General features: G+C 40.7%; 1 protein-coding gene across 1 annotated transcript; it reads right to left on the bottom strand.

Moving 5' to 3' along the window:
* Positions 1 to 3,367: 3,367 nt before the first annotated feature.
* Positions 3,368 to 11,227, bottom strand: LOC123978082 (echinoderm microtubule-associated protein-like 1). Its single transcript, XM_046061213.1, has 7 exons — positions 11,068 to 11,227; positions 7,179 to 7,376; positions 5,807 to 5,936; positions 4,714 to 4,815; positions 4,291 to 4,319; positions 4,048 to 4,074; positions 3,368 to 3,739 (listed from the first exon to the last, which is right to left on the bottom strand). The coding sequence occupies exons 1-7, from the start codon at positions 11,225 to 11,227 to the stop codon at positions 3,465 to 3,467; spliced, it is 921 nt and encodes a 306-aa protein (XP_045917169.1). The 3' UTR covers positions 3,368 to 3,464.
* Between the last annotated feature and the right edge of the window lie 1,353 nt (positions 11,228 to 12,580).

Here is a 12,580-nt window from a genome sequence, read left to right as displayed (position 1 = left end):
AAAAGGCGACAGGGTGTGGAAAATGCTACACGGGTGCCCACAGTTTTCGGGTCTGTCTTTAGGAAATGAATAATTGTTCTCCGGTGTCTTGTCAGGCGGCTGGTGGTTCGGTCGAGGCCATTTCAGATGGTAACAAGCCGCTGTCCGCAGGACGAGAAGCCGGGCGGAGTGGCTGACAGCGGCTTCTGGGATGCCATCTTTTCCTCCCTTCAACCGCTGGGAGGCTGAATGGGGAGAGAGAGGGAGACGGTGAGAGGCTGCTGAAATATTCACGTCTTGGTGGTTTTGCTGCTCGGTAGCGCCCTCGGTCTGGTGATGCAGCTGCCGTGCAGGACGGTATGAAAAACAAAAGCACACCGACTTCTATGAGAATAAGTTCTGCCAAAATTTTGAAAAATGTAACTTTTTTATATATATTCAGAGAAAAATAACATACATACTGTTCTAAAATAATCAGAATCATTTTCTCCCACAGTAAAACAATTAACAGTTTCACAGAGATATTAGAGACATGATTGGATATAAAAAAAAACACGATTACCACAAATACTTTAAGCCTTTAAGACCCTGCAGAAATAGTATTATACTATTTTGTGGTGTGTGTGTGTGTGTGTGTGTGTGTGTGTGATTTATGTCTGAATCCTTTACTCGAATCAAACATTTATGGCATTTCAGATTAACCACTTGAAATCTGTGTTTTCTTTTCTTCTGTGATATCCCCTTCTTAACTCTCCAACTGCTGATTTCAGCTTTGCTACATATTGATACAGAATTATACAGTATTTCATGTGGTAATAGACAGGATGTGACAATGTATATATACGGGTAGAGTGTATGTGGCGCGCGCGCGCGCGCACACACACACACACACACACACACACACACACACCTGTTAGCAGCCAGGATTGACCAGCATCTGTCTCCATGTGCAATAGCCAGCTGCTGTTTCCTCATATTGAGGACAGATGGCCCCCAGTAAATCTCCACCTGAGTTGAGGCTGTGCTGTCCTTGGCTGTCGGGCAAGTATGGGTTCCTTACTCAGTCTGCAAAGTCCATCTGAGGTTTGCATTAGAGTTGAATGTTTTATATGATGCAGTTACATCTATCATTATGTTTGTGAGTTCGAGAAAAAAGAAAGTGAGCTCGAGAAAGAACTTTAACAGATCAGGATCCCAGACCAATGTGAATTTTATTTCATGATTGTTTATTTCATTATTTCGCCACTTTAAAATAATATTTTTCCATTAGATAATCCTCTCTGTTAATCTTTCAGGTTTTGGGAACTCTTCATTGGTATTTGCAAGAGGCGAAGTGAGAAGTAAGTACTATGAAGATGGCGGTTGTTCAAGAAGTAAGTTTAGTGTATTTGTATCCAGGTATTGCTTATGTGATATGTGCTAGAAAATGCATTTCACATTTAAAACTGCAGCGTAAGATTGCAGTCAATTCCACATAAATGTCATGTGTTTTTCTTGCACATAGGTTTGCTTAGCATCTGTTTTGTTAAAAGTTGACACAGGACAGAGCCTCTGCCAGCAAGAGATTTAATAATTATTTAACAATAATTTAATGTATTTAAATATATGTTTTGGATTATGAAAACAGCTGTCAAATATCCCATTGCACAGTTTTATGATTATACTGGCGCTAGCTCAAGCATTAAAATAAAAATATGTTGCAGTCTTGCCTTCTCACCAGCAGAGGTCCTCCTAATTTCCAAATAGTGATGGAGTTTCCGCTGCGATTCACACAGCAGTGAGGATCCACTCTCAGGTCAGACCGGCCTCACATCGGTTTGGCGATCATGACAAATTCCATCACTGTGTTGTAAAGTAACTTCGATTTTATGTAGTTGATCTGGATTTACCGGTGCAACTTTGATCCCCACATGATGATGTGACCATTCACTCTTATCCCTGTTTGGGTCAATGGCCTTAATCTCCGCAGGAGGGCGCTGAGGCTGTGGGCACATGGGGCATACTCACTTCATCGTACCTCACACAGGTTATTGAAAGGTCACAGTGATGGATGCACCTCAACATAGTCAGCTTTTGACTCAAGCTTTATTGGAGTGAATCAGATCCCAAAATGTCCATTATGTGGAGTTTTTCTCACCATGGGAGTGGAAACCTGCTCTTGTTTATCCAACTGAAAAGGTGATGGCACATGATTTTCACCGTGTACACACTCACGCACTAAACACCAGATAACATAAGGAAAAGTCATTAATGGTCATGATTTTTATTGTTTGTCCTGAACTAGAAGGAGCCTTTTTGACTGATTCTGGTACACACTATATACCAGCTATGCTTAAAGAGGAACATCAACTAAAACGCTAGAAACATCACAGCACACAGGCATGAGACAGACTCTGACCCTCCTCCATCATAAAGTCATTGCCTTACTTACAAACTTCACATATAGCATGACGGAGAGAACATTTACAGTTAGCACAGCCATTCAGTGAAACAATACGCAGGTCCTAGCATTTGAAAAAATTATTTATGACTACACTGTGGTCTCTAAGAAAGCTAAAAATGCATTAAAGCGTTCATTCTATCCTTGAAATAAATAACCATCCCACAAAATACTGTGTTGACAATTTCAATTACTCAAACATGTTAAGAGAAATGTTGTAAGTGCTCATGTTGAACATATGGAAGCCTTAAGAGGCAACAAAAATCTGGGGATCCATTTTCTAATTCTGATCTAAACTGTTTTCTCTCCCGTGTTTATGATATATGACTTAAGAACAAAAAGAGCTTGTCAGGATTATTTGTAGAAGTTCCTTAATTTTTTTTTAAATCTGCAAAACAGGTGGGGGAAAAGTTTTTCCAAGATAATTTTTCAAAAAGTTGGTACATAATTACTTTTTTTCTTTAGTCCACAAGAGGCTGAAGTGCACCACTACCCCCTGTTCTAAATAGGAATAAAAGCATTTGTGTGTTAGCAAGTTATACAACATTACTGTCATGTCTTTCTTTTGGCTATAAATGTATTTTAATCTGCGTTAATTTAAAATGGTGCACTTCAGCATCTTGTGGCAAAAATGAGTATCACAACAAAACACAACCAATCAACAACAAACAATGTAAACAAATTCTTAGAAAGATTATCCCGGCAAAACCTTTTCTTTTACCTGTTTTAAAGTCCTAAACACAGTAGAAACTATTTAGATTAGACTTGAATGGATCACCATAGTGATATTTTTTACTTGACTCTCAGGGCTTCCTTACAAATATAACCAACATAACAAAGTCAGGATGACCTTCAGAGGAAAATCATGTCATCGCTGCAATTTAAGAAGCGCACTCATCAATCAGTTTCTTGATTTTTCAACATTGGAAGACAGTCTTTTAGCATCTGTTCAAGCGGTAGATTGAGGCTTTTAATAATTAATTTGGATTTAGTTAACTCGATGTAAAGGACACATTTGTAGTAAATCTGTCTCTATCCTCTTGGCTCAGTAACAAATCTGAAAGTACTGGCTGGGAGATTTGGTGGGGCTCTTGTAGCTGGATGTGTCCTGCACTGTCTTCTGGCTGGTTGTGGTTTTCTGCAGATTTAAGGTGAAGGATGGGGTTGTTTTCCTCCCGTGTGGCCTGCTGCCCTCCTTCGTCTGAGGGTTGCTGGATGTGGCCGTGGGCCCGCTGTTGGCAGGCACTGCAGCTGCAGACTTGGCGGTCTCAGAAGATCCAGTCTTTCTTTTGTGGGGGCTCAGATAGATCTGCATAGTCACTAAGTGAAGTGGTGAAATGAGGTGAGGAGGGTGAGTGAATAGACAGAGGGGAGGTTGGTCAGGAGGGGTTGGAATGGAAGTTGGAGGTCAGATAGAGCGGATATGTAAAGAAGGTAAAATAAAAGACAAAAATAGGGGAGGCAGGGGTGAGGGAAGGCATACAAGTCATGGTGAGATGTGAAAAAAAATGAAGGATAAAATAACAACTCAAACACAGTGCTCTCAACTTTTTAAGATAGTGTAAATGTAAGCAGAACAAGAGTTAATAATTGAATGTTAATAAGATTTTGTTAGGGGTGAATCATACCTTTGCAGTGTGTCACACGCCTCGTCCCTGCACCAAAATTAGGGACACAAACACAAACAGAGGTTTGTTTCGTTTATAGTACATGTAACAAACACTACCACTGTCATGTCTTTTGCTAAATCACTTTATACTTTATGGAAGCTTAGTGAGCAGCTGTTTGACATTCTTGTTATGAGTGTGAAATATGCCAGCTACAGCCTGGAATAAAACAACTGCAGGGAAGCAGGGAGAGTGCTCACTTACCTGCACTTACTGCAGCCTCCTTGGACTTGCTGCTGTTATAATGAGACACAGAGAGAATTTGATAGAGATACAGAAGAGGACACGACAAGGAGAGTAAGAGATGAGAACGAACACATCTGATTGCGATAGGGCTTCACTGCCTGTCATGTCAATTTAAGGTTGACTAAACGGTTAAACATCTATACAACTGGCTCTGAGAATGTAATGTTCCTCTGTGGTTTGAGGTGTTTTTACATAAAACAGGATGTCGAGGTTGAAAATAACCTTGATTTAATTTGAGAGATTTGATTCCGACTTGATTGGCCAGGTATAAGTGGGTCACCCCAAAGTCAATGGAAAAATGTATATGTTTTGGCCTGCAAAATGTGTACGTGGAATGTGTAATGCAGTGTGAGGTTTAGAAATGCAAGAACAGCTTCTTACCCTTCTGGAGGTTTCTTACAGGTGGAGGCTGCAGAGGTGGGTCGTGTTTTAGTGGTCTTACATGGACTGTCCTTCACACTATCTGGCGGGCTCTTCACACCACTGGAATGGGGGGGGAAACAAGGACTGTTAGGTCATGTTTTTAGGCTTTTATTGAAAAAATGCATCCAGCTTAACATTCTCAACCACAAACTTGGGGCTGCAACCGACAAAATGTGTCCTCCAAATTGCTGTAACTCAGGCTCATGAGCCACATTGTTTACCCAAATGGAAATTAAATGACTGACATGAATAATGTAAGATAAAAAAGGATTCCACTAAGTTCCACAAAGTATCACAAAGATTCTGAATGAAACATTACTGTAACGTCTAAGATCATTTGAGCTGCAACAATTTAAACACATTTGATTGGAATTCAGCCTGACATATTTCTGGAATATTTCTGCTGTCTTTTTGAATGACGCTGGGCTACAAACTTGTAACTGTAATGATGGACCCACTGAAGTGCTCAGTGGGTTGAGAGAAAAGGTGAAAGATGAGAGTGGAAGGAAATTAACCACTGCTGGTAATGATGACAGTGATAATCATGATGATGCTTCTCACTTCGTCCTAACAGACAGCCTTAAGTGAATGAGGATTTACCTCTCTCTGTGCAATTATATCAGCATACCCCAGATATAGAAGTAGCAAAATACCACAGAGAGAACCTATCCAGTTCTCTGACTAATGCTATCTAATGGCAGTATCATTTGAAAGGTAATTGAGAGGAAGATATATCTGCAGAGAATGGTTTTGCTGCTTTATTGCTTTGAAATAAAGGCGAGCTTTGGAATAATTATTGAGAGTCCGTGTGCAGTGTTTCCTGGATAATGGAGGGTGTCTGCTGATTGCTTTGGCACATTAGATAATGAGAAATGAAGCTTGAGATCTCATTGCCCTGGGTGCGTTGCATGAAGAGTGCTGTCAGAGATGACAGGAATGATTTTTCTTTTACATCTAGAAATCAATCAACAAATCTGAACCTTTTTGTTTTACTGACATGAGACTTTTACAAACTGTAAAATTGTTGCAGCCTGAGCAGCAGTGCTTTTACCTGCGGGGCGGTGTTGGGCTGTAGTTCCTGGCTGTGGAGCTGGAGGGCAGCGTGGAGCTCTTCTTCAGGGAGGCAGCACTGGAGGTCACCATGGGCGGTCTGGAGGGCAGAGCTAGAGACACTGGCCTGGCTGTTAGAGACACAGACAAAGGCATAAGTATGATGGATGTGTGTTTGTGTATGGTGGATAAAAGGATGAACTTTTGGACTGTGTTTGTGGTGATTGTTGTGACTGCTCTGGTGAAAATGAAACACATGGAACTGGATTGTCTGCACATGTGTCTTTGTTTGTACCCATACCCAAATATTGAAATATTAGGACATGTTTCCTTAACTAATTTTCTAGATGCTTTTTCCAGGTCTTCAGGTTCTGAATACTTGCATCTGAGTAGATTCAGAAACTTGATAGACACCATTAATCTTTTTATATAAACTACTGTATACACAACATATATAAAATTATTAGGACGGAAACCAATACCAATCAATCAGCTTAATTGGTAATTTTTTTTTTCTTTGTCACTTTTTTTGTCTTCTATTCTTCTTCTTCTTTTTCCACCTTGTGTATAATGAATGTCTCATCCATGTTAGTCAGCATACAATGAAAATGATCACTTATAAAAACAATATTGCCCAATAATATTGCTCTCAGTCAGACTCCCATCGTTGCACTTGAGCCACAACGGACAACACTGGTTTAATTAATTATTTAGTAAAGCACAGCATTCACCAGAGGTGTGGACTCGAGTCACATGACTCAGACTCGAGTCAGACTCAAAGGCACAAATATGATGACTTTAGACTTATGATATGATGACTCGACTTGACAAAATCAAAAAAGACTTGCAACTCAACTTGACTTTAACACCAATGACTCGTGATTTCACTTGGACTTGAGTCTTTTGATTCGATCTGACTTGATACTCTACCAAAGCCCTAATATAAATTGTGATAATAAAAACCTGTGTGCAGTGCATCAATACTTCAATTACAATAATTCATAAAATAATATTTTTTGTGTGAAACTGCACCTCTGCCTTTTTTCTGTGCAGGTTAACGCTTTATTCAATAAAGTTGTTTGAACTTTTAACTCTGGTTAAAAATATGAAATGGTATTAGGTTTGGTAAAGAGCACATTTAGGACTCAAAACTCTAAGATTAAGACTCATTTTGGGGCTTGACTTGGGACTTGAGTGCTAAGACTTGAGACTTGCAAAACAATGACTTGATCCCACCTTTGGCATTTACAATCCATAAAAGAAATCAATGCCTTCCCCACTGTACAGCAGAGGGTCGACATGGTGACAAGCTTCCTTAAATCCTCAAATTGACATGTGGGTAATGGAAATAATCCACACAGATCTTTGCTCACCTTTAGCGCCCGATGTTCTCCTGCCAGCAGCAGTGGCAGTAGCCACTTGGTGCTCCTCAGAGATGTTGAGCCTCTTGAGGACGTCGGCCAGAGCCATCTTCAACAGCTGGATTTCATCTTCCTGCATCTGCATCCTCTGCTCCAGGTAGGTCAGACGGTCGGCCACATCCAGCCCACTGGCTGCTGAGCTGCGGTCATCTGAAGGGATGATGAAAAACAGGATAGATAGATAGATAGATAGATAGATAGATAGCATTACATAACTGATAACATGCTTAGCAATAGTGCTGGTCCATTAAAATAAGCAGAGGAATCTGAGGCAGTCCATTGAACATTTGTTAGCCTCTAAACCATGTCTAAATATGTTTAAAATATGCAGATTTCACAGAGCAAAAGAAAGAGCAAATGCACAGAGCAACAGTCAGAAAGACCTTGTTAACCAACTGAGGATGCCAAGACAGAAATGAATATGCAAGTGACTAATACTGAAATCCATACGACTATTCAGAGAAAATCTTGAGTATGAAAGACAGCAATCCTCCAGTCACAAAGTAAGAAAGTGCTATTCAACTGTCAGCTTACAAATGTAGGAGAAGGACTGGTGAAGAAATAAAACAACAAAAAGACCTCCACATCCAAATTTCCAAATTTCAGCTAAAAACTTGAGACAAAGTCTTGTTTACTTGATGAAATTCTACCAAAATTTTTAGCTTTAGCTTATCTGTTTTTCCAACAGGATGTAAATATAGTCAGGGAAAGGGGGAAAAAAAACTATTTATCATCCCCTGGTTGTGCCTATATAGCAGAAATCAAGCTAATGAGGTCACGGCACAGCTGGACACAGCAGATCAACCACACCGTCATCACACAGCAGCATGTAAACAATGGTTGCTGAGCACACACCCAAAACACTTTCAACTGTCATTAACATGCTATAATTTCTCTTTCTGCTGATTTCTACTTGAGATTTTTTTTTCTTTTACTGCTGGCAATCATCAGTCTGACCCAGCTACAAAAGTTCAGAGGTGGATACCGTGGGAGACACTGGACACTGATGAGCAGCCAGGGTGCCTCTGCTGGCCGGACGGGCCCTCCTCCACAACACCAGACGTCTTCCTCCTCTTCCTCTCCTCTCGCGAGCACACTCTCTCGCTCCTCTTTCCTCCTCTGGCTCCAGATAGACAGGCCGACTCTCCCTCCATCTGATTTGGTCCACTGGCTGGGGTCCACTAAGATTTCATCTCCCACACACACACACCTTTACAGAGCAGCCTGTCTGTTGGTTTGTCCACCTCTGTTTACAGCTTCCAAGTAGTGTTATAGGATCTGCAGCAGGAGATGAGGTTACTGATGTTTTGATCCTCCCACGTTTCCTTGGTGGTCGCCTGACACACTCTGGGATGCCGTGATATGTATGACTGCACTTAAAGCCCTTTTGCTCAGGGTGTGTGCTTCTACAGGGGTGGGGGTGGGGTTGATAATACTTAAAAACCTAGTAGTCGTCCAGTTCAGCCTAAATTGTCTGTACACGTGTGTGTTTGTGTACTTGCATGTGTGTGTGTGGGTGTGCAGAGTACAATGATAATCCCTCAGACTGAGCCTCTTTGACCCCGCCCCCACACGTAAGCCCCATGTCACTGTGAGAGATGGAGACACAGAGAGGAAACAGCAGAAATAAACCTGAAATGTGGCCTGTTGTTGTGTTGTGCAGCAGTAAACATCTTGTACATCCACAGATTTACAGAGGATACAGTGCAGGCTACTCTGAGCAATAGGGAGGATGAGGAAGAGGCAAAATAAAATGAAAAAAAAAACTATGCATGCTTTGCTGTAGTTGCAGAGTGAACGCCAAGGCTTAAAACAAACACAGGAATCAGCCATGAAATGCAGTTATGCAATGAAGCATTATTTCCCAGCAGTTTTCAGATCAAATTGATTATGAGCAAAGGGGATCAGTTGCACAATCTGTGTCCATCTGTGTATTTTTTTAATTGATCTAAACCAATGATTCCAAACTAGTGTACCTCAGAAGATACGTCCGCAGTTAAGATGGTACATATAAAGATTTAAAGTAGTGCTTATGATCTGATAAAAAAATATATGTATAGAATCAGCTACAGAACTCCTGAACACAATGTGTTAATAAAGGCTAATAAAGGCTGCATAAAAACTAGTTAGCAAACAAAGTTGAAACAGTTAGCTAAAAGTAATGGCTATATGGTTAAAATAGATGGATAAGTAGTTAAAACAGTTAGCTAAAGTGATGGATAAAGGTCAGAAATAGTTTGCTAACAGTAATTGATAAGCAGTCGAAATAGCTAGTGATAAGTAAGAGCTCAATAGTCAAAATAGCTAAAAGTAATGGATAATTGAAAAGTCCAGCTTCTATCACTCCAAAAAATCCACTATTAATCTACCATTATATAATTGATAGTTAAATATTATCCAATTTTAAATCAATTCAAATGATACTTGAGTTCATGTGACACAGATGTGTGAACATGGCTTAGTTTAGTTTAGTGTCTATCAAGCCTCAAAACCTGTACAGTTTCTCTAAAATGCATGTCGTCCACTGTTAAAATAGATTTTTTTTTCTCAGTTTTTGGGAAGATGTACCTCTGACAGTGATAATCTGCTGTGGGCGAAGACTTTCAGTATAATCATTCAAGCATGCAGCCAGCAGTAATCTGTGTCTTGTGGAGAGCTGTGACTCTGGCCAGTAATTTTCTGTTTCTCCTCTTGTCCTGGCCGTGACATCATCCTCGTGCCACCTCCACACACCCCATATGGGATTGGGATTAGAATAGCACATAATCCCAGTGCTGTAAAAGGGAATTAGCAGCCCAAAGCTCAATCTCTGCACTAACTCAGCTATACAGTGAACAGGCAGGCGCGCTGGATGCCTTTCATGCAAATGTAAATACACATACAAACACATGCCTTAAGTCTACCTCTGTGCCTCTAACTAATGCACATTTACATACATACACAGCCAGGACAGCAGTTTTGAAATTCATATTCCTATCAACATCTTAGCAAAATGAAAATGCAGAACAAACAAAGCATAACTGTGGCATAGAGAAGCAGTGAAGTGTTTAAATCTCAGCTCCCAGATGGTGTTTCTTGAATGAAGGAACAACATCTGTCTGCACATATCAGCACCCTGCATGCTGACATTTACAAGGCCACATACACACAAGCAATCCTTCACATTAGTCCACTGATACTAATATCCCTGAGGGAACAGGGCATTTCCCTAAATCTCCTTAGCCGAGCCACATTCCATAACACCAACAATTTGACTGTGTGGCATGTGATACTTTGGATGGGTACTAGTTGGACTAGTGTTTGCGTTTATCTTGCTTGTTCAAATAAAGCATTGAAAAGGTTTGTATTGTACAACTTCATTGGGGTTTTTTTCTTCTTTTCTGTTGACGCATCAGAAGTGATAGGAACAACCCTGTGTAAACCATACACTTAAACTCACCTAGTCTGTGATAAATTGCAGGAAGTGTATGTGTCCTTTTTTTGTTAATTACACAGAATTGTGTAAATGCACTTCATTCAGACAGAACACTTTAAAGGGTAGTTTTTCCCCTTCCCCTTAATAGTATCAAGCAGTTAAGTTTGGGTTTTCTTTGCACAGGTTTTAAGATAAACATCTCTGAGAATCTAACTTTTAAAACATGTTTTTTCCCAATGCTTTGAGCACCACAAACATAATCAACTGAAATTGCATCTACCTCTAGTATAGGGGTGGAGGCATAAATCGCAGAGAGCAAATACAAACAAAACCATCTGCATGGCAACAGACACAAGAGGTAAATAAGAAAATATATTTTTGTCATTTGGCTGACCCTTTAGCATCTAAACTCGCTCAACTCTCTACCTGTCATAAAGTCAGTGTCGGGTGCCAGCAGGGAGTCACTGTGGTAGATCTCCTTCAGCGAGGGCCTCCTCAGCAGGCCATGGGCTGTCTCCTCCATCCCCAGACCCTGGTCCAACAGCTCCTCCATGTGTGTGTCCATCTCTGCGGTGCCCGCTGCCATGGCTCTGCCAGAGTGTGTCCGAGTGATCCTGTGTGCTCTTACTAAGTCTTCTGCGCTTCACTGCAGGACTAATTCACCTTCCCTGAACCACCAGTGGCCACCACCTCTCGCTTTCCCTCCCTCTCCCTCCTGTGAGGAGTGTGTGGAGGGTGAAGGGAGAGGGTGATGTCACTCAGGACAGATTAAGGACCTGGTAAGCCATCTGAAGCTCAGGGGAGGACAAGAGTATGAGTAGGAGTCCATATCGTGTGTATGTATGTAGACAGGGGGGTTAGGGCGGCCTCCAACAGGGAAAAAATCCTCACATTAAAGACCCCAAAATAACTTACTGAAAGATAAGTAGCAAAAGTCCTGTAAACATACAGCGACTGCTTCAAAGAGGAAACGATGAGTAACAATTACTGACCTGTGCATTGAGAAAACACACACTCCTGACAAAGAAAAAAAAACACAGCAGGGTGGGACCATGCAATTTGCTGTTGCACGCAAAGTTGCAGACAAGCACACAATTATACTCCCAAAAAGAGCTTACATCACACTACCATCCGGTGTGGCCAGCCCTGGTGTACAGTAAGGATGATGAGATTCAGAGATTAGGGAGCAGAACTTGATTAATTACAGTAATCAAGAGGACAATAAGCCGGACGTGGTAATTAGACAAACAGAGAAAGACAACAGGAGTAGATGAAAAGCCAGTTAGGCGATTGTGTGGGGGGTCTCCCCCAGTGTAAGCTGGCTTTCTGTCTATTTTGCATTCGCTGGATTGATTCTTTCTCTAGCAGATGCTCCTCTTTGCTGATCTATCAAAGCTTTCATACCACATAGCGGAAGTTCCACAAAAAAATTGCTTTGCACCACATTTCTTTTCCTGGTGTTTCAGGGGGAAAAAATCTTAATGAGAGATGGTAAAGCATTGTTGGCCATAGACAAGTGATCAAATGTAAATGGGACATTTTACGATTTAATAAAAAGTAGAAGCAGGGATTCATCTTTCTGTTCCTGTCGATCTCATGTTTTTCTCTTCATTCCCTTCTATTCACATTTCTCAGTCATACTTCCTGTAATGTCTATATGCATTTCTGTGTTTATCTTTGTGTAGATGTATATAGAGAGATTGTCACATTGTGTTTGTGTTTCTATGTATGTATTGCTGACTTTCCCAAAATGACAACTACAGTACACTTCAGTACACATTTTGAAGTGAGTTGGGTGCATTTAAAAGTATTTGGGGTAAAAAGTACAAAGTAAGCCATTAAAAGACTAGTGTTTAGCAGTACATGTGGTCTCGATGAAAAAGCTCCTCACTAGATAAAAACCTAAATAGAAATTCTTTTTCCATAGAAATATTTGTTT

The sequence above is a fragment of the Micropterus dolomieu genome, linkage group LG10 (assembly GCF_021292245.1).
Source record: "Micropterus dolomieu isolate WLL.071019.BEF.003 ecotype Adirondacks linkage group LG10, ASM2129224v1, whole genome shotgun sequence".
Taxonomy (NCBI): domain Eukaryota; kingdom Metazoa; phylum Chordata; class Actinopteri; order Centrarchiformes; family Centrarchidae; genus Micropterus; species Micropterus dolomieu.
The sequence above is the reverse complement of the archived record's forward strand: the minus strand, read 5'-3'. Positions and strand labels throughout refer to the sequence as shown.

What these genes read in the sequence shown, in the direction of transcription:
- LOC123978082 (XM_046061213.1), bottom strand. Translation starts at nt 11,227, where the DNA reads ATGGCAGCGGGCACCGCAGAGATGGACACACACATGGAGGAGCTGTTG. An exon ending in GAGAACATCGGGCGCTAAAG is followed by an intron (nt 5,937 to 7,178) that starts GTGAGCAAAGAT and finishes TGTCTCTAACAG; the next exon opens with CCAGGCCAGTGTCTCTAGCT. An exon ending in TGTAAGAAACCTCCAGAAGG is followed by an intron (nt 4,320 to 4,713) that starts GTAAGAAGCTGT and finishes TTATAACAGCAG; the next exon opens with CAAGTCCAAGGAGGCTGCAG.